At 46.5% G+C, this 26,033-nt stretch overlaps 2 protein-coding genes across 7 annotated transcripts in view; one reads left to right on the forward strand and one right to left on the reverse strand.

Moving 5' to 3' along the window:
* Positions 1–1,587, forward strand: part of ELP4 (elongator acetyltransferase complex subunit 4) — a 244,991-nt gene extending 243,404 nt beyond the window's left edge. For both annotated transcript variants that reach the window (XM_011222740.3, XM_002917478.4), the window contains one exon: positions 963–1,587. In XM_011222740.3, coding sequence (XP_011221042.2) covers positions 963–1,108 — 146 coding nt within the window. In that variant the 3' untranslated portion in view covers positions 1,109–1,587. The remainder of the gene's footprint in view (positions 1–962) is intronic.
* A 5,682-nt stretch (positions 1,588–7,269) lies between these two features.
* The window catches only part of PAX6 (paired box 6), a 28,242-nt gene continuing 9,478 nt past the window's right edge, over positions 7,270–26,033 (reverse strand). For 4 of the 5 annotated variants that reach the window (XM_011222741.3, XM_034645794.1, XM_034645793.1 and 1 more), the window contains exons 3-14: positions 24,479–24,555; positions 24,070–24,130; positions 20,359–20,489; positions 19,511–19,552; positions 19,201–19,416; positions 18,290–18,455; positions 12,227–12,385; positions 11,661–11,743; positions 11,272–11,422; positions 11,060–11,175; positions 8,357–8,507; positions 7,270–7,657 (exon numbers count right to left, since the gene is read on the reverse strand). In XM_011222741.3, coding sequence (XP_011221043.1) covers positions 7,572–7,657; positions 8,357–8,507; positions 11,060–11,175; positions 11,272–11,422; positions 11,661–11,743; positions 12,227–12,385; positions 18,290–18,455; positions 19,201–19,416; positions 19,511–19,552; positions 20,359–20,489; positions 24,070–24,079 — 1,311 coding nt within the window. In that variant the 5' untranslated portion in view covers positions 24,080–24,130; positions 24,479–24,555 and the 3' untranslated portion in view covers positions 7,270–7,571. The remainder of the gene's footprint in view (positions 7,658–8,356; positions 8,508–11,059; positions 11,176–11,271; positions 11,423–11,660; positions 11,744–12,226; positions 12,386–18,289; positions 18,456–19,200; positions 19,417–19,510; positions 19,553–20,358; positions 20,490–24,069; positions 24,131–24,478; positions 24,556–26,033) is intronic. The other variant, XM_034645795.1, reaches the window with a different exon arrangement.

Consider the following 26,033-nt stretch of genomic DNA (forward strand, 5'->3'; position numbering starts at 1 on the left):
TACCCCCATCCTACCTCACTTACCTTTAGCCTCCCACACCCACTCTGTGCCTCCCACAACAGACATGTTTCTTTGAGTTTGGATTTTTGTGAAAATTGTATGGGCTGGGGACACTGTCGTTAAAGGAATTTGATAGACATCCTTTTGAAAACCAAAAGAGTTCTTTTGCTATATGAATATTTCTCCCTAATTACAGTAACTGTTGTGCAATTATGGTCAGTTTGTGCATCTGCTTGAATCATCCTCTATCTGCAGAAAAATAGTTAAGATGGGGGAGATGTTCAGAGCTACGCTGTACTTTTGAAAACATGACCAATGTCATGCATAGAAACACACTTACCAAGATGTGAAACAGATGTCATAGCTGACTTATCCAAAGATATAAAAAATATTGATCCTATGATTGGTATCTTTTTTTTTCATTATGTCAATATTTCTACAAAAATTGTAAGTTCCTAAAAAAAGTATAGCCTTGAAATAGAATCATGAGGTCAGCTTAATAGACAAACGGAAACAAGCATTGGAGGAATCCATAATTGCTGAGAAGCTACATTCAATTTAAAAATCGCATTTTGGAACCCTGGCAAAAACAAAGCCAAGCCAACAAACAACCCCGCCATTATCTCAATAGTGTTCTTTTTCAAGTATGCCTTTATTTGGGCATTTACATATTTTCATTTTGACCTAAATAAGAGAAATCTTAATGTGTTTAGGTTTGGACTCTGGAAACGTTCCACTAAGATCCCTGGTCCAGTGTCTGCGATGGCTATAATTTGTAAAACCTAGTAGCAAGAAGATGTGATTATATTGGGTCTCGGTCTAAAGAACTGTTTTAGCAGGAATTTCATCTGCAGGACTAAATGCTGATCAACAGAGCATAATATTGTATTCTGAAGTGTGCTAGCTAAAGCAAAATTAATTTTTTTTCCTTCTTTCTTTCCTTCCGAAATCTTCTGCCACAGCGACTGCATTTGCCTCCAGACTTGTCAGACACAGTGAGCCGCTCAAGCAAACAGGATCTGGCAGAATCCTCCAAGCTGCTGGGCCCAGGCTGTGGCATGATGGCCGGAGGCAAGAAGCACCTGGACTTCTAGCGATTCCTCCTTAGTCGTTGCATGCAGAATTATATGACACTCTAATTATGATTGCTAATAGCTTATGTAAATATTTTTCTTAACGATTTGACCCTCCAATCCTTGAAAAACAGTTAGGACTGCAAAATGAGGCCACCGCTCTTCATTTTCCTTACCCAACTTTTTATGCAGAAAGAGTACAGCAAAACTACTTTCATTTTAAAATTTTGTTTTATGCTATATTTAGAGAAAGCAGATAATTTTATTTTTAAATAAAATGTGAGAAACTCCAAGTGCCTCACAGTGGTCATTAGTGTACGTGTATTAAGGCACTTAGTTCATTGTAAGTGTATATTACAGCAGGTAGCATATAAAACAATATGAAATTCACAATTGCGTATGAAAAACATTTTCTTTCTGAAAAAGTCACTTGCCACCAAAAAATGCTAAGTTTTTTTAATGAAAAATTCATTTGCTAATATATGTGAAGACTATAATAAAATGAATTTTGCATTTATGCATCCTGTTATTAAATTGATGAATACAAAATAACATTTTGGGATTAAGATTCCATTAAAGATCAGTAGTCTACCACAGTAGTTAATAAATACAAAGAACTTGAGTGACAGAAAGCATAGAAAAAGTAGTTGACGGTCTTCTGTTTAGTAATCCTAAACAACTGAAGTCAGCATTATGAAATTACGTCAACAGACATAATTCAGGATTGAAATTCAAACTGACAGCTACATTAACGCTAGGGGAAAGCAAGTATTGAAGCTTGCTGAGATTTTTACAGAACATAGGTCTGAAACAAAGTAGCAAACTGAAACTGACTCCGATTTCCATTGCATCAGGTAAGCCCTTTGTGAATTGGGAACGTGGGTTGGGTATGCACATTTATAACCATATAGACATGTATTTGGGGGGTATATAGCACATCGAACCAGTTTTCATATTAAACACTAGGTTTTTGAATCATAGTTCCATATTCTCAAAGCTTTTGGCAAATAGACAAAAAGTGAAAGTTAAAAAGTAACTTGCATTAAAGTAAAGAATCTCAATTTTTAAAAAGACGCTTAACGTCCATTAGGAGAAACTGAATTCCTAAAATGCATATTCAGTGATGTTAGAATAAATTTTGAAGCAGTTATAACTAGCATTTTTAAGCAGTTTGCTTGTAATACACCACAAATTATACTTTATTTGTTCTTGACAACATTGTAGAAAACAAAGACTAGGTTTTTAAAACTGTCTAACCAATATGATGAATGTCAGTCACTTAAAAAAAAAAAACCCACTGTAGCATAAACACACACTGTATACAGGTTTTATTCAGAATTAGAATAATTGAATCAATGACAGTGATTCGCCAGGATGTCAAATCTCTCCATCATATCCTGTCACTACCAGTTTATTTTTTGTGATCAAAATCAAAAAGACAACTATTTTGTCACCCGCTATTTTATTAGTACTAAAAATCAGGTTTCTTCTATTTTTTTAGAATGTCTGGTTTATTTTTTTCACTTCTTTTAATTCGAAAGACACAAATTCTTTCCTATTTTCTTTCAAAATAAAGTTTCAGAATTGATCTGTCAGTTAAAATTAAAGGGCTTTTATATTAAGCAAAGGTGCTTTTAAAATTTAAAGCAACTTCAAAAAATCAATTTAGTCCATAGATAATAAATATGCAGATACTCCACAAAAGCTTTGCTATGTCCTTTGAAACCATTATGAACAATCTGAATAAATTCAAATGAATATTTTAGTTGGGTTATTATTTTAATAACTCTAACCTTTTTCTTACCATGTTGTGATTCATTTTATACAAACACACAACGGAACAATTATATAGCATTTGACTCTGAAAAGGAAATGTGAGGTCATCAGATATGTAAATTGCTTGTCAAAAATACTTAATAGGTCATTGATTTACTACCCTGGCTATCATGTCTATAAAATTAACACCCAATTACTAGTTAATATATGCTTTGCAAATAGATAAATACTATAAAAATTGAATGTGCATATTTGAACCCTTAGTTTAAATATAAAAGAAACTTAACAAACTCAGTAAAAGTGCATGTTGAACAATAATCGTAGCTGGGCTTTTCCAAAACTCAGATCCAAGGGTTTTGCTGATCTGAATCACTAGGCAGGCTTTGGGAAAATAAGCTACAGAGGAATGTATATTTTTGTTTTCCTCTGATAAAAACCCACTCTAAAAATGTGCTTTCCTTTCTCCTGGAAACATTATCAATTATCCATATCCTAATAACTTACTACCCAAAAATACTGGTCTTCAATAATGCTACAGTGTGTATACAGACCATCTTGATACATTATGAACTCCATTAACAGATTTTTTTTTTCAATCATCAACTTGTCTCAAAGATATAAATATTTAAGTAACAGTGCCAAACATAGTATTTGAAATGTCCTCATATCTTTTAAATGTTTCTAAAACTTCATAACCTTATCTAGTATTCATTTCTTACACTAGATTTGCCTTTCTTTAATATGAGGTAAATATTTTGACTACCGCACCCTGCTCTCAGGTGCTGCCGTTCTAAGACCTTCTGAATTTCTTCCTAGTAACCACCAGACAATTTCCACTTTTTTTTCCTCCTCTTCCATGTATTTTGTATCTCTACCTCCAGGATCTGTAAATACTAACACTAGACAAATAAAACCAAAACAACAACCAAAAAAAAAAAAAAAACCGCTTCAAAAGGAAGCAACACTCTGCATGCAATCAATTCCCTGTCTTTTATTTTTAAAGAATCAGACACACACATACACATACAAAAGGGAAGGGGGGGACCCCTATTCATTTGTTTAGAACCCATTATGAATGTCATTTCTAAAACATCCTATTAATGCTTTCCAAAGATAGTCACCGTCAACACCATCAAACTTTAATACTAACCCGAAGTACGTGCACTTTGAACTTTAAAACTGAGCAGTGAAATTATTTCAGGACCAAGCAAAAAACAAAAACAACGCTACAGATGGATTTTTTCTTGAGAAACAGAAAAGGGAAGCATTTGTTTTCGGCCTTGGTGAGCCAAACATTATAGAGAGAAGAAAAGCATTTTTTTAAATCTTGTTAACATTAAGGCCCAGAGCAAAAAGAAATAAGCAGAAGAATATAGACACCATCCTAAGATGGCAAAAATTCACAAAACAAAGCTCAATCTTACTACTGTGTAAGCGAATTTGAGGAAACCTAGTTCTAATTGGGGTGGGGGGGGTAGACAGAAATGATTGTGCGAGCCACACCAAGAAGCCAGTTGTTTACCAGGTAAGAATTAGGAGGCCCAGCTTTGGGCGGGGGGGGAATATTCTGGAAACTCATTGTAGTAAAAAGCAAGTTTTTTTACTCAGGGTAATCTGAATGTTTCTTATTCAAACACTCAGCTCTAATTCTGTTCACCTAGTCTCCCTAAGTCAGTCAAGTTTGGAGAGAAATCATGGGCTGTGAGCCTGATGGTTCTACTGAGGACAACTCAGGTAGGTAGATGGGCACCATCCTGGAGGATGGCATCGAATCATCCCTGTGGCGTTCCCACGGATAAATATATAAATATACCTATCAGTAAATAAATAAAAATAAATTATTTCAACGACGAGGAAGAGGCCACCTCCCTCCCGGGCCCCCACTTCCACACAGCGCCTGCCATGCTGGCCCCGGGAGAGCGCCTGGAGCTCCACTCAGAAGGACGCCTCATGTCCCTAGGGTGAGGGCAGAAGGCAAGGCAGCCGCTCTGTCCTGCCGGACCCGGGAGCTTCTGCAGCTGAGCCGCCTCGGCTTCCGACCAAGGCAGGCTGTGCCCCTGCGCCCCGCCAGCGCTGACCCTCCGCGGACACCGACCCGTGCCCGAGCGCGCGTGCGCACAGACCCTCTGCTCCCACAGCACTTCCCCACCCCCTCAGCTCCGGCACCCAAAGCGCCGCACCCAGGTCTCCAGAGTCTGTGCTCTCTACACAAGGAGCCGTGGGCCAGGCCTGGCTGCCCGACCCTGGCCCACAGCAGAGCCAGTTGGAAAGTGTCCCTTCTTGCAGGGAAGAAGCGAGCCAGCCGGCAGCTGCGGCACACACCACACAGCCCTTCTCTGACAGTTCCCTGGGCACACGTCCCTCAGGGAATAGAGGCTGCAAAGTGTCGGGAGGCAGAAGTCAGCGCGGGCAAACGTGTGCACAGTCCACTGCAGAAGCGTGCAAGCGCGCAGTGAAGGCTGACAGCTCACCTACGTGCACACATACAAAAACTGCACTCAGCCTAGGAAGGTGTCCCTCAATGTGCAGCAACTGTGGTGGGATAAAATGACTGACGCAGAGCACGCCACAGAGATGAACGTTACCTCTGTTACCGTTCCCAAGTAACCCCTTGACCAGAAAGGAGTATCTGATGTTGAACTGGAAGGTTCCTTCTTAAAGCCTCCAATTAATTTCTATATTTCTGACCATTTGCCTTTGGGGATTCAAAACAAAACAAAACAAAAGAGCAGAGTACAATTCAGTGGAAGTGTGTCTTTGTCCCCAGAGCTTTCTGCCTATGCAAGCATTTCATCCAGACTGCCAGAACCCCCAGCCTCCGACTGAACTTTGCAGAAGAAAACTTATCTATATTGACTCATATGTTGCACAGAACAGACAGAAAGAAAAGTCTCCGACGGGCCCTTTTACACCCAACAAAGGCGTATCTTTTTTTCCATCCTTCGCTGAGGCTCAAGCACTCCTGCCCTGCGTGCCGCCACTTTAAACATGATCAGATCTGTGCTTCATTGCAAATAACAACTGACCGACAATAGGCCCTGCTTCATAGATTTGGGAATGTTTGGCCTAAGCTGCCAATGACTGAAGGCCTTTAGCTCCCATCGGCCAGTCACAGTCCGCTTTGTTGTTGTCTGTTGATGTGTCTGTGCTCATTATTCCTTGACATGCAACATTCCCCCTCCACCCTCCAACCATCCACAACCACACAGAAAGCGAGATTCAAATGGGAACAGCTGTAGTGGTTCAATGGGAAATGATGCCTCTTGTGCAAAGGGGAGGGAGAGAGAAAAGGGAGAGGACCTATTTGAGAAAGGCGACAGCTCTCAGAGAGTCTTGTATAAGAAATCTACTTTTGAATATACTTCGGTGAAATCACTGTTGAAATAGGCTGACAATGGAAATCTGCGCAGATTGAAAATGCCAGCCCTAATTCCAAGACAATTCCTAGCTAATAGCTTGTTGCATTTTTAAATTATTTCTAGACTTGGAGTTTTTGAACTAAATAGCTAGCTGGGGAATGTGACCGTTTTATATGTACATAGTGGGTACAGATCTACACACAGCTTTAAGTGAAATTTTTTCCCTAACACATTTCTAATTAATGAAATGATAAGAATTATTTCTTTACGAATTAAGAGTATGTAGGAAAGGAACCGTTGGTTTAGAATGATAATCTAACATGGAAACAAAATTTGTAACACCACACTATAAGGTTAAAAAGAAAATAGTATAATAAAGGAAATACAAAGGCTTTGGCATGGTTTTTACAATCAACAATGGTTAATTTTGATATGTAGTTGTGAACAACTTCAAAACACTTAAGTTTAAAACTCTTGCAAGCACTTTTAATTGATTAGGAATGAATTCTAGATGCACAAAATGATTGGACTGTGAACAGTAATACAACTATATCTAAGAACAATTAATTTTTGCTGGCCAAAAAAGAAACGTATGATTGCATGAAAATGTGTATAAAACATCTATAGAGTATTCTTGTCAAATATAAATGAAATTAACTTTATTATAGAAATCATTCTGAGGATTTCTAGGGAAGACAAATACATTTTGACATAAAACAAATCGGATTTTATCGAAGACACACTCTACCTTTTAGCTATCAACTTTTTTCTTCCTTGAATTTATATCTTACCCTTTTTTGCACATAAACTTCATCTGTTAACAACCTTTGGAAAACCAACAGATATTCTTACATAAATCTAGTGCATGTTGTTCCAGGTTTAATTATATGCAAAGGAATGATACAAACTTGGAACATCAGTCCATAAACTATGAACAGATGGGTAGAAGTATTTGATATATCTTGATAAACTCTTAAATTCGTGGCAAAGCTTGTTGATCATGGTTTCCTTTTTTTCTTTTTAACAACTTCAAGACCAACACAGATCAAACATCCATCCAGTCTACGTTGTTCTTTTTTTCATAACATACAAATGCCCATTTACAAATAATACACCAAAATGAATAAAAGTTTGGATACCAAAATGAAGATTTGTTCCAACTGATACCGTGCCTTCTGTGTACAAAGGTCCTTGTTTCAAGTCCATTCCCCAGTGGTACAATACAGGACACAATTGCAGAACTGAAGTGCTTCTAACAGCCATTTCTCTTTCCTTCCTGAACGCCCAACTGTTGTGTCCACAGTCACTGACTGAATTAACACAATATATCCTTTTTTTTTTTTTTTTTTTTTTTTTTTTTTTTTTACTGTAATCTTGGCCAATACTGAGACATATCAGGTTCACTTCCAGGAACTTGAACTGGAACTGACACACCAGGGGAAATGAGTCCTAGAAGTGGATGAAAGAAATAGCCATGTAGAAATTCCCTTCGAGAGACAAGCATGGAGTATGAATTTATAGGTTAAAAAAAAAAATCTCTAATCCTCTCTAACGTTCTAGCTGTAGTTTAAAAAATACACAAACAGAAGCAGCACCTTCAGAAACCAGATAACATGTTTACACATATCCATTCAATCCCAAGTCCTCCCACACAAAAGAGAAAGAAAAAAAAAAACCTCCATTTGTTTGTGTGTTTGGAACTTTAGCAATACAACCATCTCTGGAAAGCCCATGTGGTACTTCTTCATTTGCCATGAAAGGCAGGGAGGAGCTGGGAGGATGAGAAGTCTTCTGACAACCCTCACCGCGCTGCTGCTCGCTCGGGCCCTCGCACCTGAGCTCTGGCTAACAACCTCTCCTCAGAAAACTTCCATTCTCAGGCCTCGTCTTCATATACAACTTCTGTGACCAAATTCAGGGAAAACAACTTTGCTTTTTGTCTACATGGTATCAAGTTACTAACTCGCTTGACTGAATTTCCCCCTTCCGATCAGTTTTCCCCAGAGAAGCAAGCAGCAAAGAGTTAAAATACACCACCACACATGGCCAGGAGGTTCTTTTGAGGTTCACTTTGAGGGAAGGGAGGTCACCTGGCAAAAGAAGCTGTAAAGGCCACCTCCGCGTAGCCTGCAGGGAACGGCGGCTCACCTGTGGAAGTGGTGCCCGAGGTCCCCATCGGCTGACTGTTCATGTGTGTCTGCATATGTGGGGGGGTGTAGGTGTCGTAACTCCGCCCGTTCACCGAAGGGCTGGTGGGCAGCATGCAGGAGTACGAGGAGGTCTGGCTGGGGACCGGGGGCTGAGAGGAGAAAGGCAAACCAATGGTTATGGAGAAGCACATCCCACGGCCACATCCCCAGGCTCTCTCCTCCCCAGAAACTGTGCCAACAAGTCGGATCATTAAAGATGCCCTCGTGTAAAGTACTGGAATTCCATATGATAGCTTGGCAATCGGGCCTCCAACCAGTCCTTCCACTGACCACAGTTAGAGTAAAGTTGCCTGAAAGTATTATACATTCAGACCACTGTCTATCTAGATGGTGGACACTATCCACAAAATTAATAGGAGTTTTGACCACTTTCATCTTGGACCTCTGCCAGCATCATCAGAGAAGCTATAACATGAAGACGTCCATTAAAACACACCCCCTCCCTTGCAAATCCAATCTATTTGGGAATCTATTGAACCCCAAATCCTGTGTCTCAAGTTTTGGACAGAGACCTGTAGGAGGAGTTCTCTAGAAAGTCTCCTTCAGAGACCCTGGGAGCCTTTCATGGTTGGACTCATGGGATTAAAGTTTCTTTGAAGAGGCAGCTCAGTAATGATCTCACATTAAAATGGTGAGAAGTGTCAGTAAATATCTAGCCCCGTCCTAAGAATTAGCTGTGACTTCCTTATAGATCTAAAAACCCAGATTGGGTTTTACCCATAAAATTGGGTTGCTACCCTCTAAGTGTTTGGACTCGCGGTATTGAGGAGTTAAACCTTTCTGCTAAGTGAATAAGAAATGCAAAGAGCTGATACAAAATCCCTCATGAGCTCACATGGAGCTATGCCAGGGCAGCAAGATTGGGATGCATTAATAGAAACATAATGCCAGGAATAAGGGAGGTAATAGCACTACTCTGTTCTACAAACTGCAGAAATGTTTAACATTTCAAGATTCACCTTCTCTGGAAGGGTGACCCATTAGAGAAGGTTCAGAGGAAGACACCTACCCTTGTAAAACGGTTGAAGATTTTGATCAACAAGATTAATTGATGGGCAGACAGACAAGCAACCCCCCCAGCTCCAAAATTCAGAGAGTAAATTTTCTCTGTACAGTAGAATTATTAATAAATTTTAATTTTCTTTATGCTTTATGAGCATACGTATGTTGTGCTTTATATAAGTTGTATAACTTTTAAAAGTTGGTGTTTGAAATAAATTGGCCCCACACCAGTCTATAGGTGGAAACAACCTTAACAGAATAGTAGCACCTACGTAATTGCTTCTAAATATTTTCTCATATACAAATTTTGTTATCTTGGCAGAAATCTAGACGTGGCTATAATTTGCAAAACTAAACTAGACATTCAGTGGCCTTATTAAAGTCAGAAGATGACTGCTAACATCAGGTTCAAGGAGGCAAGCAGGCCTTGAGGGCCCTGCCAGAATTTCAGCTTGCATTTGTTTCTAATTCCCAAAATCATTTCCTCTAGGCACCTGACTTCTGGAAAATTCCAAAGCAGTTGTAGTAATACCAACCAACGGGCTGTTAATCCCTTAAGATACATTAATTGCACTATGGCTACCAATATCCAGATGCAATAAAAATCAACATGTGAATAAATTCCTCTGAAGGTGCTTATCTAACTGCTCCTATTTTAGTCTCAAGACTGTAAAACATTTACTTTGCTGTTATTTGGCATTGAAATTCATCAAAAGACATTCAGGAATGGGTAAACAATCTATGCGACCCCAGCACTGTTTCCAGCAGGGGCTCAGGCTGGCCCATCTCACACCATCCAGCATCTTCCAAGTACTTCTGGCCCACCAGAAGACCAGTTCTTTTCCCATCAAGAATCCATAGCTCCAGAGTTATAGTACACCCCGCCTGCCTTGCGCAACTTCCAACAGCAAAGGCCCGTAGCCTAGTACAGGGCCTTGCACATGGAGAAACCGATAACCATTCGCAGTGGAACTGAGAGTAGAGGCAGGCTGTTGATACCAAGTGAAGAACATCAACGCGCCCAGGCGGCCAGCGTGCCACAAACACATTACATAACTCATGGCAATGACGTGCTAGATTTTTTAGCAAATACCTCTATTCTTTTTTTCATTGTAAATATAGAAAGAAAACTCACCGTTCCTTTGTAATAAAGTGTATCCCCTATGCAAATATAAATCTTATTTCTGATTCCTTTTTCCTTCCTCAGTAGTCCATCACATATGCTCTAAATAATACCCAAGATGCGTATGCAGGTTGTGTATTCATTAATATGGACGCACTAATATAAACCTAAGTTTATGTGTACTAGCCCCTTACTATCTAATACTGCGCCAGCATCATTTCCCCTTTCTGGTACCCCAACCACGACCCATCCCCACCCAACGTTATCGAGCTAACATTCTCTCTGGGCAAAAGGCAGATTAACCTGGTTTTTATGGTTTTTTTCAGAGCATGAATCCATCAATCCCTCAATCCCACTAAAAGCCTGGATTGACTGTTAAAACTTGACTGGTGAAGCCAATCACCGTAGCAAGAAAGGCTCCCCAGGGCGCACGCGTGGCCAGAGAGGTCCGCGGGCCCTGACCCCCTCTCACTTCTCGCAGGCGCCCTGACGCACGCTGCCGGCGGCCTCACTTACTTGCATAGGCAGGTTATTCGCCATGGTGAAGCTGGGCATGGGCGGCAGAGCGCTGTATGTGTTTGTGAGGGCTGTGTCTGTCCGGCCCAACATGGAGCCGGACGTGAAGGAGGAAACTGCAGGAGAAGGACACCACAGACAGTCACGCTGAGAGTCAGAGCCAGGGCAAACAGGTCGAACGCATTCAGGAGTAGTATGAGTATGCAAATTACCAGGCGTGGTGGGTTGTGGGATCGGCTGGTAGACACTGGTGCTGAAACTACTGCTGATGGGGATGTGACTGGGTGTGTTGCTGGCCTGTCTTCTCTGGTTCCTCAGTTTTTCTTCTCTTCTCCATTTGGCCCTCCGATTAGAAAACCATACCTGGAAATCAGATGGAACAGGTCAGGCCTGTGCCTACCCCCAGCTCAACCTCCCCCCCACCCCACCTCTCCACTGCTCCCCACCCCCAGGCCCTGTCCCCCAGGGGCAGCAAATCATCTATCAGACTGAATCTTACACTGTTTATATAAATGAATGGTGTTCCTTAGAAGCACCTTCGTCTCAAGAAAGGGCAAATGGTAGATGTCACAAAGCAGGGAACCACGTGGCCCCTGGGTACCTGTATTCTTGCTTCAGGTAGATCGATTTTGGCCGCTAGTCTTTCTCGGGCAAACACATCTGGATAATGGGTTCTCTCAAACTCTGAAAGAGTAAGTTGAGTTTTCCATGTCGGGCCAGAACTACACAAAATGTGTCAACCAAACCCTGGATCAAGCTAGTTCCTACCTCCCCACGTCTGTCACCTCCAACCACTTCCCTTAAAAATGCTACCACTACGGGTATGAACTGTACTTGGAAGAGCTATGCCACCAGAACCAAGTTAAATTTTCCTTAGAATGACACTCATTCACGGACACTTCTGTGGCCTGGGTTAGCCAAATCGTCATTTTTTTTCTTTATGAGAAGTCAGACTCTGAGTCTTTGAATTACTGGTACATGAAAAGAAGAAAGAAAACACACACACACTGAGAAGATGCCGGGGGGCGGGGGGGTGGAATACAGAAAGAAAAAAAGAAACCTTTTCAGTCCTCTATGCAAAGGGCCCTGGCTAAATTTAGCTCTTTGTACTGAAGATGTGGCATTTAGTTTGATTTACTGCTTCTCTACTTTGAAAACCTCCATCACCTTTCTCCAGGGCCTCAATTTGCTCTTGGGTAAAGGATGTTCTGTTTCTCTGCAGTTTCCGCTTTAGCTGAAGTCGCATTTGGGCCTCATCTGAATCTTCTCCGTTGGAGCTGATGGAGTTGGTATTCTCTCCCCCTCCTTCCTGTTGCTGGCAGCCATCTGGAACAAAAAGAATAGGACAGTAAGAGAAATCTGGAATAACTTGGAGCCTCCAAAATCTGGAATGACTTGGAGCCTGGGTATAGCCATAAACTCCAAGAACAGGACATTCTGACAGTCTCACCAAGACATTCCCTAGGTCGCTAAGTGTCAGCCTTCTCCTAATAAAAGACATTTGTGACATACGTTATCTTTCTTTCTCTTCTTTTTTTTTAATCCAGTTTTTATCTTTTTACCTGTTTTTGTGAAGAAGAGCCTGTACCATATAGACATTACAGAGTAGCATGTCTTTGAATAACAAAACAAGCGCTGAGGTTTCCAGTTGAAATGGTCTCTGATAACTAACCTTGAGTCCCAAATGCCTCGCTCAGTTCCCTTTCCTTACAGAATTTATTTACCTATAGCTCTGTTGGGAAAATAGAAGAGTGATGTTCAAGATTTCAGCTGATCTATAATCAGTAATTCCTATCTAATCAATTAGATGTTGATAGGTTTGTAGAAAATGCTATTAAGAAACCAAACCAAGCTTGTAATCTTTTTAAAAAAATATTTATCTAGTTTTTATTTGAATTCTGCACAGTCAATTTCATTTTAAAGGTTGTGAATTTAGAAATGCTCGCATTGTTCTGCAGTTTTATTCAACTATTGTATGAGTGTGCTTTGCCTTGACACCTATTACGAGCACAGCTGTAATTATATCATCACCAAGAACAGGCTATAATTGCTGAAAATGGAATTTTATATTTAGATAAAAGGACTGTCCATTCTTTGTAATGTGTTGCACCAGAGAAAAGTAAGATTTCTTTTAAATTTTTAACGTGTAATTTTAAAAAAGAAATAGTAGCGAGTTCACTAACTAGCTGAATATGCTATGCTGCAGCCGAATCCTTGGCACAGCATTTAAGTGGTACATTTTTAATTAGGGCATTTCCACCACTTTTAATGTAATTTCTATCATTAAACAGGAAAGTTTTATTGTTTTCCCTTGCTGCTTGGAGGGCAAGATGTACACTTGGGCTAGCTGTATCTCACCTTGCCTCTTACTCCTGAGGCCGCAGTCTTTCTGAAGGGAGGACTCAGACCTCACCGGGCCTCCAGGGCCACTGCAAACTGGGTCCTGGGTCTTGGGTCCAGAGGCTCCCAGGAGATACCAAAAGGGGCTGCCCCCCCATCCTAGAAATTTGGCCAGTGGTGGGGGAGGGGCCTCTAGGGACGTCTTGGTGGGAATCAACTTGGCCAGGAATATCATTTATAACCAGGAGACAATAGGCAGCGTCTTCAAAGAGTTCAGGGAATTGTGACAGGATCTAGTGGGATCTTTTCAGGAACTTTGAAATGTTTTAAAACCCCAACTTTCTCCCCCATTTAAACAGGCGGATTCATCGGCACTGGCCACCATATGGGCCCTTGGAGATCTATTGAGATGACCACCAACACTTGAATAGCTAGGGGCTGCTTTTCAGCGCCGCACAATGCCCCGCGAGTAAGGGAAACTATTAAACTCCTGGGGCAGGAGCGTTGGCAAACTTTCGTGGGCAGAATTTTGAGGCCACAATGAGCTCGGACAACAAAAGGATTCTCTTGAGGCGTGCAGCGGGCCACATTGTGTTACAAGAAGCCCAGTCAACAGACTTTTCAGTGAAGTGTGTTAACCCCTCTGCTCTGCTATCATTAATCACTGTCGAAGAGCGGGCGCCTCAATGCTATTTAGGGCGCTTGGCTGGGGGGATGGAGGGTGGATGGGGGGCCAGAGCAGGGGGTAGGGGGAGGCAGAGAAAGTGGATGGGGACCAGGCGGGCTTGTGTGGGAGGGGCGGATGGGGAAGGCTGGGAGGTTGGAGACCAGGTCTGGGGTGGAGGAGGGAAACAGGGAGGGAGGATGGGGGCCGAGGGGGCAGTGTAGAGAGGAGGAGGAAGGGGGCAGAAAAAGGTGGAGGAAGAAAGGAGCCTTCAAAGAGACAGAGACCAGAAAGGTATAGGAAGGACAGAAAAAAATGCTGAGGGAAAAAACAGGCAAGAGGGTCTAAGGAGAAAAGGAAGACAAGGGAGAGAGAGTCACTAAATAGACCAGCTCTACTTTGGATCCTCTAGCAATACTTGGTGGGGGCGGGGGGGCGGGAGAAGGCTACTTAGCTGAGTGAGACGCTGGACTCATGTGTGGGCACAAGTGTCTGTACTAATTTACTGCCCCAAGTTTCCAGGTGACTTTCCAAAGTGAAAAAGAAGAACCCCCCCCCCTTATTTTCAGATTCAGTGAATGGGGAAGACTTCAGAAACAGCCCTTTTTGGCCAGTTAACTAGAAAATAGGCTTGTGGGTTATTCCTTTTGGAAAACACAAAAATCTCCCACCATCCGACGTTTAGAGACTGGGGCGCTGCAGAGAAGACAATCCTATCTCGCCCAGGTGGTCACCGTGCCTGCCGGGTCACTCATGCCTACCCCAGTGCTTTTTCTGGCATATTTGGTCTCACCAATTAAAGCTGCCCAGGTTTCCCTCTGAAGACCCCCACAGATAGCATTCTCTACTCTTATTTGCTTCTCTGACATTTTCCTAATTTTAAAACTTGGAGATTTGCACGCTCTCCCCCTCCCCACCCCGTCTCTCTCTGTCTCCCTGTCTCTCTCACACAGGAACGCAGGCGTGGCTCTCACTTGAGAACTGACATTTAACGGGTAGGGGAAGTCAATGCGGATAGACAGCCCTTTGGGGGGGTGGGGAGGTGGAATTAGAGGCCTGTTAGGAGAAACCCGTGGCTGCAGGATCCCTCCACGACCCTACAGAGCGGGCGTGCCCTGCTGAAAGTTTGTTCGCTACTTTCAAAGTAGCGACTGTTCGCAGCCAGGCGCTGAAGGAGAGGTCACTCTTAGATTGGGCGCCCTTTTTTTTCCTTTAGTGGATTTACCTTCCACTCTTAAAGCTTTTAACAAAATAAAACTAAAAGTTGGATCTCGAATTCTCCATATGATAAACCTAAGTGGCAGACAATTAAGATATCTTCTTTAAAAGGCGCCCCCTCGGAGCGCGCAAAGAAGGGAGGTGGCCTCCAATGGGCGCCGTCCACCTTCCAGCATAATCCGTGAGAAGGCGAGTGAAAGCGCCTCCCATTATCCCGGCCCCAGGACCATCTGACGCTGGGGATAGGATTTGTTTCCTGGAAGAAGGAGAGGAGAAAAAAAAAAAAAAAAAAAAAGACGCTGGGAAATAAAATCATTCCTTAGTTTCTTAGTGTCTTAATCAGTGAGGCGGAAAACAAGCAAGAAAAGATAGCAACCCGGTTGCGGCACCTTTTCAGCTCTGGAGCTCGGATCAAAACATTGTAGCATCTGTTGAAAAGAGACTGACTAAATCCTATAGAGGGCCTGGGTATTATGGGGGTGGGGGGTGGGGGGAGGAGATAAGAAAAAGTGTCTCCGTGATCCCTAAAACCACCAAATCGCTGGAGAATTGGGGCTGGATAGAGTTGTCTCTTGTTGTTGGTCAGCCCACGTCGTCACGATTTTATTCACCGCCGCATGGCGTTGATCAGATGGAAACCATATTTGTCTCCCTCTGAGACCTAACCTCGCCTTATGCTTTCGGAGTAATGGACTCTTTAAAACCCCGAAACGGCTTCCCTGGCCGGGAGAGGGGGCCAAGGAGGGAGAGGGCCTTCTTAGCCCCGAGAGGTCTGAGGATTCCCAGGGCGCGTCGGCCGCAGCCGGCCCCCTGCACCCCGCGCTCCCACGCCCGCGCCCCCGCCCGGGGGCCGGACTCGTCCTCCCCCCGCAGCGGGCTCGCCGGTCGGCGCCCGCGGTCGCCGCAGCCTAGTGGGTTTCGTGCGGGGGCGGAGGGGGAACTGGCAGTTGGTGAGTCAGAATTCTCCAGCAATTCGGCGCCGAAAAGTTAAAAGCTCCTGAATTAGCGCCACCTCCCGCCGCAACCATCACCACAGGGTCCGTGCGTGAGGCTCTCGCTTCCCGCCCTCGAGCTTCCCGGGACCAAAAGCTGCCTTAATCGGGCGCCACCTCTGGTGGAAACAGAGGGGCTGGCAAAACTGCTGTCCTGGGCTTCTGTCCCGGCTCTGGGAAGCCGGACGGCGGACGTCCTCTAGGCCCCACGCTAATGTGAGCCCTGGCACCGACGGGCTGCAGGCCCTGGGCTCAGCCCTCCCAGACCCGGCCACTGCGCCCCGCGCCCTCCCCAAGAGTTCTCGGACCCTGGGGCCAGACTCGGCCGGGGGAGGGGTCACCAGGACCTCAGGTTCCTGGGGGTTGGGGGACGCGCGCTGGGGAATGCCAAGTTCGGGTGTCTCTTGGGTGTGTCCAGTGTGTGCACGTGGGAACCCAGCAGTTTTAGAGGTCAGGTGAGGGTGTGGTCGTCTACACTCAGCCCTCTCACTCCCTGTCATCGGAGGCGGCAGCGGGCCTGCGCCTGCGGCCTGAGCCGAGGCAGCGCCTCCTCGGGTGTGCCCGCCGCGCCCCGGGAGACCGCGGGGTCGGGGGCCGGCTCGGAGGAGCTGGCCAGCGGGGTCGCCCAGGGGAGTCCGGGCGCAGCGCATCAAGAGGCCTCCGCCGGCCCAGCGGCTGCGCTGGGAAACACAGAGAGAGCGCTTTGCTTCCTATCTTCCCAGTGTCCGTCCTATATTGTTTTCTGCTCTTAAAACTGACATGTCTAATTGGCAATTGGTGCCGAATCGTGTCCAGAGGTCTCTTGTGGAACATTTCTACAGCTGTCTCCTTCAACTAGACGCTTATTCATGTCGCCTTAATGAGAAACAAAACGTTCTCTAATGAGCAATTACAGAGCGACAGGATTGTTCCCATAACAAATTCTTGCGAGTGACAGAAGCATCCTTTGTACCAGATATTTCGCATACTGTTACCGATTTTCCCTTCTCTAGCCCGGCTCCGTGGAGGCGCGGGGCACCCGGAGCGGGTCCGGGCGCGCAGTGACGCGCGGGCAGCCCCGTCAGCGTCCCCGCGCCGCCGCCCCCGGCCAGGAGCCCCCAGGCTCCGTCGTGCTCCGGGGAGTGAGACGCCACGTCCCATTATCCCGCATATTATCTCCTTGTCACAAGGACAACAAATAACGATTAATCTTCGGAGTAAACTGTTTCCTATTCTTGACCAAGCTACCTCGGGGTGTGTAGGGGAGGGGAAAGCCAACCGGCCCCACCCCACCCCCATCTGCTCCCCTTCCTCCATTCCTTCTCACAGATCCTGCGACCGTCCAGATTCCTTCTCTCCTCCCAGCCACCCCCACCCCCCCCGAGCCAGCGGCTCCGGCCACCCCGCAGGCCGGCCCACAGTATCCCCACCCCACCCTTCTGTGCAGTCGCCACCCACAGAGGGTGAGAACTGGGGGTCCAGAGAAGCGGAGGGAATCCGACCAGAGATGATGGGGTTGTTTGAGCTGGGAGCCCACCACTTCCAATGGCCTATCCTGTACTCTGCCCTGCATCTCGCTGCTCGCCCTTTCATATGCACCCTACTCATAGTCACATAATTTGTCAATTACGGCAAAAAGCAAAACGATACAATTATGTTTACCTTGCAGTCTGTCAGTGTGTTAACTTGTCACACTTCTACAGCAAGGGGGCTCTCCGTGCATTTTAATGGCAAATTTGAATAGGGCACCACACAGCTAACTCTTAAACACACACATATTCCTGCCCATAACGCGCACACACACCAGCCACATTCTTACTACTCCTGCCACCCATGACCCTCAAATTCGAAGGCCAGTGAGATAGTTCAACAAACAACTACCCTTATACAGGGCAAGTCAGTGTGTCCCAAGTCTTTAAAGAGTCTGTCCACGACATTCTTCCAGCACAGAAGTGAAGAGAGGGGAGAAGTTGGGGGAGAAGATGGGCAAGTGGCTGCCTATATGCAGAGTTTTGAGGGTGGGTCTCGGGTTTTTACCTTGCGTAGGTTGCCCTGGCACAGAAGTCCCCGGATACCAACCCGGGCGGGTGCCCCAGCTTCCGGTCTGCCCATTCAACATCCTTAGCTTATCATACATGCCGTCTGCACCCATCTGTTGCTTTTCGCTAGCCAGGTTGCGAAGAACTCTGTTTATTGATGACACCTGCAAATCAAACCAAAATCAAACGAAATGGTAGCGTCTCCTGAAGACAGTTGCCCTATCTTCAGCCCCCATCTCAGCACACCCACTCTTAAAGAACTACCTTTGACACGTTAAAAACAACAACACACAACCAGACAGACAAACTCCCAGCCATCCTGGGACAGTGGGTGGATTTGCAGAGACATTGTGGACAGAATGACAGCCATCACTTTGGGCGTGGAAACTGAGTTGGGCACAGAATGAGGGATGGAGAGGGCATTTCCTTCACAGCTGCTGGATGTCTGTGGTGACCTCATCTTTGTTAAAAGACTAACTCAAAAAAGACTATGACTTGGTTTAGAGCTTTCTTTCACTTTGTTTCGTATTAGGGCAGAAGTGGATGTTTGACACCTGAAGGGAGGTTCAGGCAGTCTAATCTGGAGGAGGTTAGAATTTGGTATTCATTTTCATTTTCCTTCTTGATTCAAGTGCCTTTCCTGAGTGCCTCCACCCTCCACTTTGCAGCATGCAAATAAGGTGAACAGCTCCCCACACTTGACTCCCATTTTCCAGAAGATCAAAAAAAGGTCAGTGTCCTCCTCTCAACACCCCCAGATACAGAGGTGACATAGGTGGAGCAGGGAGGAGACAAGGGCAGAGTGACACTGGTAGGGAGGAGGAGAGTAGGCAGGTGAAGAGAGAGATGGTAGAGAGGAAAGAGCATGGGGCTGAGGGCAGGGAGGGGGAATGTTCTCGGTGAACTTACACTTGGTATGTTATCGTTGGTACAGACCCCCTCGGACAATAATCTGTCTCGGATTTCCCAAGCAAAGATGGACGGGCACTCCCGCTTATACTGGGCTATTTTGCTTACAACTTCTGGAGTCGCTACTCTCGGTTTACTACCACCGATTGCCCTGGGTCTGATGGAGCCAGTCTCGTAATACCTGCCCAGAATTTTACTCACACATCCGTTGGACACCTGCATAGGGGAAGTGGACAGAAAACCACATTATTAATAATTTCAAGACAAAAATAAAATTGTTTAAGTATGCATTAAACAATGACAAGCTTACGTTTTGATTGTCCAGCACTTGGACTTTTGCATCTGCATGGGTCTATAACACAAAAATATACCTTCAATGGTATGAGAACTTACTGTAGAGAGCTTTTTTTCTTAAAATTACATTTGTAGCCCTAAAAACTACAAATATGATGATACTTTCAAACAGTTTGAACTAAAAAAAACTAATTTAAAAGTTTTTTTTAAAAAAACTGTTTTCTTAAACATTGCCTGAAGAGGCATCAAAACGAAATCAGATTAATTTTTTTTGTGCCGACCTTGCTTAAAGTGGTGTTATAGTTTAATGAGCAAAGGAGGAAAATAAACTAATTTTTTACTTATTTTCCTTTAAAAAAATATGCCCAGTTGAATAAATATGAGTTAGGTAGGGAGGTAAATAGCATTTGCCTTTTAAAATCAATATTCTTCTTGGTTATGAAGAATGCAAACAAATATCTCAAAATCTGAGGTGAGCATGAAATGAGGGAGAAGGAAATGAAATTATGCTGGTTTATGCAACTCAGCTTATTATAGTTCATAAACTGTTACCACAATTAATGTTTTTACCAAATGAAAAGAGAAAGGTGCTTTTTTTTTTTTTATTCACACACACGTTTTTGTTTTTGTTTTTTTTTTCTTAAGCAGATGAGTTATCTTATGTGACTGACCCAGGTTGAAAGAGATAGGGAAGGATGTTGGAAGGAAAGGGGAAAGCGGGGATGGCAGGGGAGTGGAGTAGGGACTGGGGTGGGGTGGGTGAGGGGGTCCATAATTAGCAGCATTCACAGTAGGAAATGAAGAGAGGGCGTTGAGAGTGGAGGGCCGCGGGGGCGGCGAGTGGGGCGGCGCCGGGAGGATCACCTGCAGAATTCGGGAAATGTCGCACGGCCGGGCCCCGCTGTGAGCTAGCTCTACGATCTTCTGCCGGGTGGAGTCCGGCAGTGGCCGCCCGTTGACAAAGACACCACCGAGCTGATTCACTCCGCTGTGACCTGAGGAAAAGGGAGAGGAGAGGAGAGGAGAGGAGAGGAGAGGAAGAGGAGTAAAGAGAAAGAGGAGGAGGAACAGGAAGGAGAAGAAGAGGAAGAGAAGACAAGCACAATGCATCCTCAGCTCCCTGCCAACCCATGCCAACCTCAGCAATCGGGTCCCTGCTATCCATCAAAAATGACAATGGGACCACGCAGCCATGCGGGCCATCAGGCAGCCCAGCCCAACACAGCCGTGCTCCTGCCCACCGGACTGAGAAGCACCACACAGACACATGCCAATGAGCAAGAAAGAACACACGCGCCTCACTCCCGCTATCACTGCCGCAGTGCCCCAGCCCACTTGCCCCTCTCCATAAACATCCCAGCCAGCCTCTGAACCCACAAGGTGCAAACACTCTTGCAAAAAATATCTTCCCCAAAATCCCCTCTGAATGTCACGGCTAAACATGGGTGCTACAGACCCCACATTCAATCTCCAAGGTCCCTGCATTGTTGGAACTGTGAGAGCAAATCCAACAGCTCTTCAGCGTTCCCTTGGACTCCAGAGTCCAGAAACGTTTGCTGTCACACTCCAAACTTTGGCGAAGGCACAAACACCAGAGTTGAAAAAAAAAAAATGACGGGTATATATATTATGTTACATTACATACATATATGAAGAGATGGGAAGGGAGTAGAAAAGAACCAGAGCCGCAAATCTGTGGCTGGCGAACCCCAACCTGAGCATCCAGTGCAGCCGTGAGGGTCAGAGCCCCAGATCGGCTCCAAACACAAAGTGGTCCTGCTTGCAGCAGTGGGGCCAAGAGCCTAAAGTCCATTCGCACCGGCCACAGCTCGCTTTACTTCCGCTGCTGAACTCGGCCTTCCACACAACCAAGCACAGATATTAGCAAAAAGCGAAAAGAAAAAGAAAGGAGCACACCACGATGTCTTCTACCCCTCCTTTATCTTGTTATTCTCACAACCTCACCCCATTGTCTGATCTTAGAGAATAGAGAAAGGGAGTTAGCACCTCTCTGTAGCCCCCTCCCCAGCAACCACAGGCACACAAATAAAGCCAATTGCCAATTTCCACTTCCTTAAAAATCTCCAACCTGCAGCCCCGACTCTAGAGAGCAGCCCTTCCAGGAGAAGATGTGGCTCCCTGCTCAGCTCCCTGCTCTCTCCTCTCCTCTTCTCTCTTCTCCTTGGAGCCTCTGATAAATTGACTCCAGGAGCCTGAGCTTCTTAGCAATAAATAAGCTCCAAATATAGAAGAGGGGGGAAAATATGATGAGCCTCTCTGACATTTGTCTTTAAAATAAAACTAGCTGCACGTCAAGTTTGAGCTTAATTTCTGGAAATAGGCGGAAGTCGCTCCGGATCATGCATGGAAGGCTAATTGAAAAGATCAGTCGGGGCGCTTGTGGCAGCCTTGTCACTTTGTGACAGTGCTCCGCTCCGGGAAATTGCATCGTCACGACAAACGGGACCGTGATAAAACGACCCTTTCCGTCCGTATTTGTAGATCACTCAGACAAGATTGAACTGCACTCGTTTCCCCTTCGAGGGGAGCCGAGTTTTCAGGGTAGCCGAAGGCTTGGGGTGGGGGGGGCCCTCACCGACAGGGGCGGGGGCAGAGCCTCAACTCGATGAGAAGTGACAGGCGTTTGGGGGATCTGGGCTCCAGCCGGGCCAGCTCGAGCGGGGATATCTCGGGGACACCGCTTCTCCAACAGAGCGAGGCCTAGTCCCCGCTTCCGGTTTCTCCTAAATTCCCTTTATTGCCTTCCTTTGCCTCACAAGACCCATCCACTGCTCCAGCTGCGGAGCCTTCCCTTTGGGCAAAGGGAGCCTTCCGGGAAAGAGAAAGGTCGACATAGAGAGAGACCGAGACTTTCCAAACTCCACGCGCAGCCTGGGCGATTCCCAATCTATGAATGCCAAGGGGTGTGAGGCCGCCTAATCCTAGACTTCCCTCCTTCTCCCCCCCACTGCAAAAAATAACGTGCCCGCCACCTCCGCGGCGACTGTCGGCGGGTGCCGGCCCAGGAGACGCCAGGGCAGGTTGCCTCTGCCAGCATCGAAAAGGCTGCGAGGAAGCGCAGCTCGAAGCCCCTTCAGAGGTTAAGCCTCAATCATTGTGTCCCTTCCCTAGGGACGGCTGGAGCTCTCGCCCAGGGGCGATGATTATGCGCCTAGAATTCGACCGCGAAGCATCTAATAGGAAAACATATGGTGTCAATTTGGATGCTCTGCGCCTCGCGCACACCCGGGAGCGAGCGGCACAAAGCCCTGCAGGCCCGCCCGCGACCCCGCGCCCCTCGGGGCCTGCCAGCCAGGCCGCAGTGGCAAACGCTCAGCGCTGCGCGCCCCGGGCGGGACCTGCCCGAGAGCCTACGGCTGGGAAGCCTGAGCTGCAGGGGGAGAACCCAGCAGCCAGGGGAGGAGGGCAGAAGCCTTTGCCTCGCCAAGGAGGGTCCGTCCCGGGCCTGGCAGGTTCTGCATAACTAACCCGCCTTAAAGCTCGCCACGTTTGAGGCCCCTGGTGCGCTTCGCGCCCACCAGCCGCGGAAGCACCTGGGGCGGCTAGCGCTTCCAGGATAGATGGATCGGGCATTGGAGACCCTCCGAAGTCTGCAGTTCGGCAAGGGAAGGTTGCCGGAAGACAGGCCTTTCCGCACTCCTACCACAGCTGAACCCTTAAACCGCGTCCAGACTGCACCTCACAACCCAGGCCTAGTTTCACTGGGTCTCCAGGCACCCAGGCCCGAGCTCCAGACTAGCCCTGCCACGCACCAGCACCCACGGACTGAGCAGGAAGGTGGGCTGGGGCCGAGCGGCCTGGGCAGAAAGAGGATGGGGGGCACAGGAGCCGGGAAATCAAAGGCACTGCTGGCCTCCAACGATCAGAACCCGCACGGTTGCAGCTACCGGGACAGGGCTTCTCCAGCTCCAAGGCTCTATACCCGCTCTCTTCCAAGACCCAGTGAACCTGCTTTGGCCACAAACAGCCCCAGGGGTCCAGTTTACCACCTCTCCCCCCACCCCCCGCGGCAGGCCAGGGTGCCCGGCTCCCTTTGCCTTCAAGACCCAAAGCTGGGGTGGGGAGGGGAGGAGCTGTCCTGAGAGTGACTGGGGAGGGGAGCCCCCCACCCCACCCTGCCCGGTTGGCGGAAACATTCAGTCTTGGCTAAATCCAAAGGGGCCTCCTTCTCGCGCAACTAGGAGAAGCCTCCGCCCCGCCCTGTTCAGCCAGCCTCTCTCTCTGGGGTCAGAGCCCGGGCAGGGGCGGGGAGGGGGTGTGAGTTACAGGATTTGGGGGGGATGGGGTTTCTCTACCTCAGCTTCAGCAAACTCTAGCGGGCTGTTCTGAAGGGCCCAGCCCCTGTTCTTCCAGGAGCGAGAACAGCAGAACAAACGTCCTCTCCTCTCGGGTTGCCGAGAGCAGAGGGGGGCGCAGCTGCCTCAGGTCCCCGGGCCTCTTCGCTCGCGCCAGACGGCCTGGCCAGCGTGGACACCGAGACCCTCTGTGCCCTCCGCTGACCCGCTGGCCCGCGTGTCCCCAGCCCGAAGTCTGAGAAAGACCAGAGGCACTTACTGTTCTGCATGCTGGCGCTGGCTGGGGGCCCTGGGATCCCACGGGGTTCCAATATGGGGCTCTGTTAGCAAGAATATAGGCATTAATCCTGGTCCCATGACAGGTAGGCCTACCTCCCAACAGAGGATGACCCAGAGCCAGGACAGGAGAATGGCCCTTCTTGAGGAAATGAGCCAATCACTTGGGGCCGTATGAGGGGCATCCACCTGTGCCCTCCAGTGCATGCAAAATCTACCCTTTGGGCTACAAATAAAATACTCCAATACTCCTGTTTTCCCCACACCCCTTGAATCAGGAGAAATGACCCAGTTTTCATTTTTCTTTTCTTCTTCTTCCATGTGAACAACAATGAAGAAGTATTCTGACCCGTTCAGGTTTTGGAGCCCAAAGTAGCCACCGCAGAACTTGCCTGAATTCTGGGATGTCTGTCCACTCTTACAATAAAAGGTCTCACACATCTGCGCAACCCTAGTTAAAGTCTTCCCCCTAAGACAAAACAAAAGGAGAGAAAGGTATGTCAAACTGTGGCTCAAAAGCATAGGCCCATGGGCTCTCAGAGCCACACTCTCAGAAAAACAAAACAAAACAAAAAACAGGCATCTAGGGCTCAAACTACCATAAAACCCTAAATCCCAGAGTTACAACCACATTTCCAGTGGCCTCTCTTGCAGAGGTCCCCACCTTTTAAAAGTTACTGCTCTGGCCTGGCTTTCAAGAACTGGAGAATCTGACAAGTCAGGGAACCATTTTGCAAACATATCAAGAACCAGTTAAAGGGAAAGGGGAGAACAAGAGACACAGTGGCATTAGGAATAGAGGCCAAAGACTAATACCTGAAGTTTAGAGGTGAGGGGAGGAGGATCTCTAAACTTCAGGGTGCCTGAGGGTGCAGGCTGGGGCAGATCAGAAGGACTGCAGAGCCCATACTCCTTCCTTAAGGAATTTCACCACTCGAGTACCCCCCAAGACCTCCAGCACCCAACTCTCTGATTACCACTTCATCTTCCACTCTCTCCCTCAAAGCTTCCCAACCAGGCCCCCACTCCACCCACCTCCCAGCCTTTCTGGGACTTTGAAAGTAGCGATCCCAACTTTTCCCCCCCAAACCTCACTTATTGTGATTAACTTCTCTTTTGGTGTTTAGATCTTCCCCCCTTTTACTGTACTGTGACACACGCTGTCTACCTCGCCTCACTGCTTTAAAAAGTACAAACAGGAGGGGGTGAGCGTGGTCGACAAAGCCTACAGACAGGGAACAATGGCTTCTATTCTCCAGCTCTCCCCAAACCCAAGAGCAAAACCGAGTCTCCCTAACCAGCAACACAGCTTCCAACCAAATGTACCAACAACCCACTAACTCACAAAGGGAACAGAGGGACACTTCTAGCTTTTTAAGTCCTGACCCAGCGCGGGTCCCCCAAGGTTCGCCCTCCACCACCCCCCTCCCTGCCTTGCCCTAAAAAGAAGGTGGGGGGGGAGAAAATAGAAAAGTAATTTCTTGTTATAAATATCTGGAGGTAATTGTGTTACTGGTGTGAGTTGTTAGGGGCTGTAAAAAGATACAACGGCACCGTGGGGAGCTCAATTGGGAAGAGAGAGTTACAATAAAGAACCTATTCAAGAGGTTTGCAAAAAAAGAGAGAGAGAGAGAGGTAAAATAATTAAATAGTCACAGCATTATTTCTCTGTTTAAAAAAAACCTAAAATATTCATTCTTTTTTTCCTGTTTTGCTTATTGTGATTATTAATCTTGCCTGCCTACAAGCAAAGAATTCCAAGAAGCACATTTTTTCTCTTCAAGGCCATTCATGGTCTAATTTATTAACTAGCTGGGAGGCAGCATAAATCCATAAAAATAAACTTAAGAGGAAGAATTTTCCCAGCTTCCGAATGTGGCCTGGTAAATACTGGAGACAGCAGAGGGCTACCTAGTTACCTCTGGCTGGATTGGCTCCCAGGGCCTT

The sequence above is a fragment of the Ailuropoda melanoleuca genome, chromosome 16 (genome assembly GCF_002007445.2).
Source record: "Ailuropoda melanoleuca isolate Jingjing chromosome 16, ASM200744v2, whole genome shotgun sequence".
Taxonomy (NCBI): domain Eukaryota; kingdom Metazoa; phylum Chordata; class Mammalia; order Carnivora; family Ursidae; genus Ailuropoda; species Ailuropoda melanoleuca.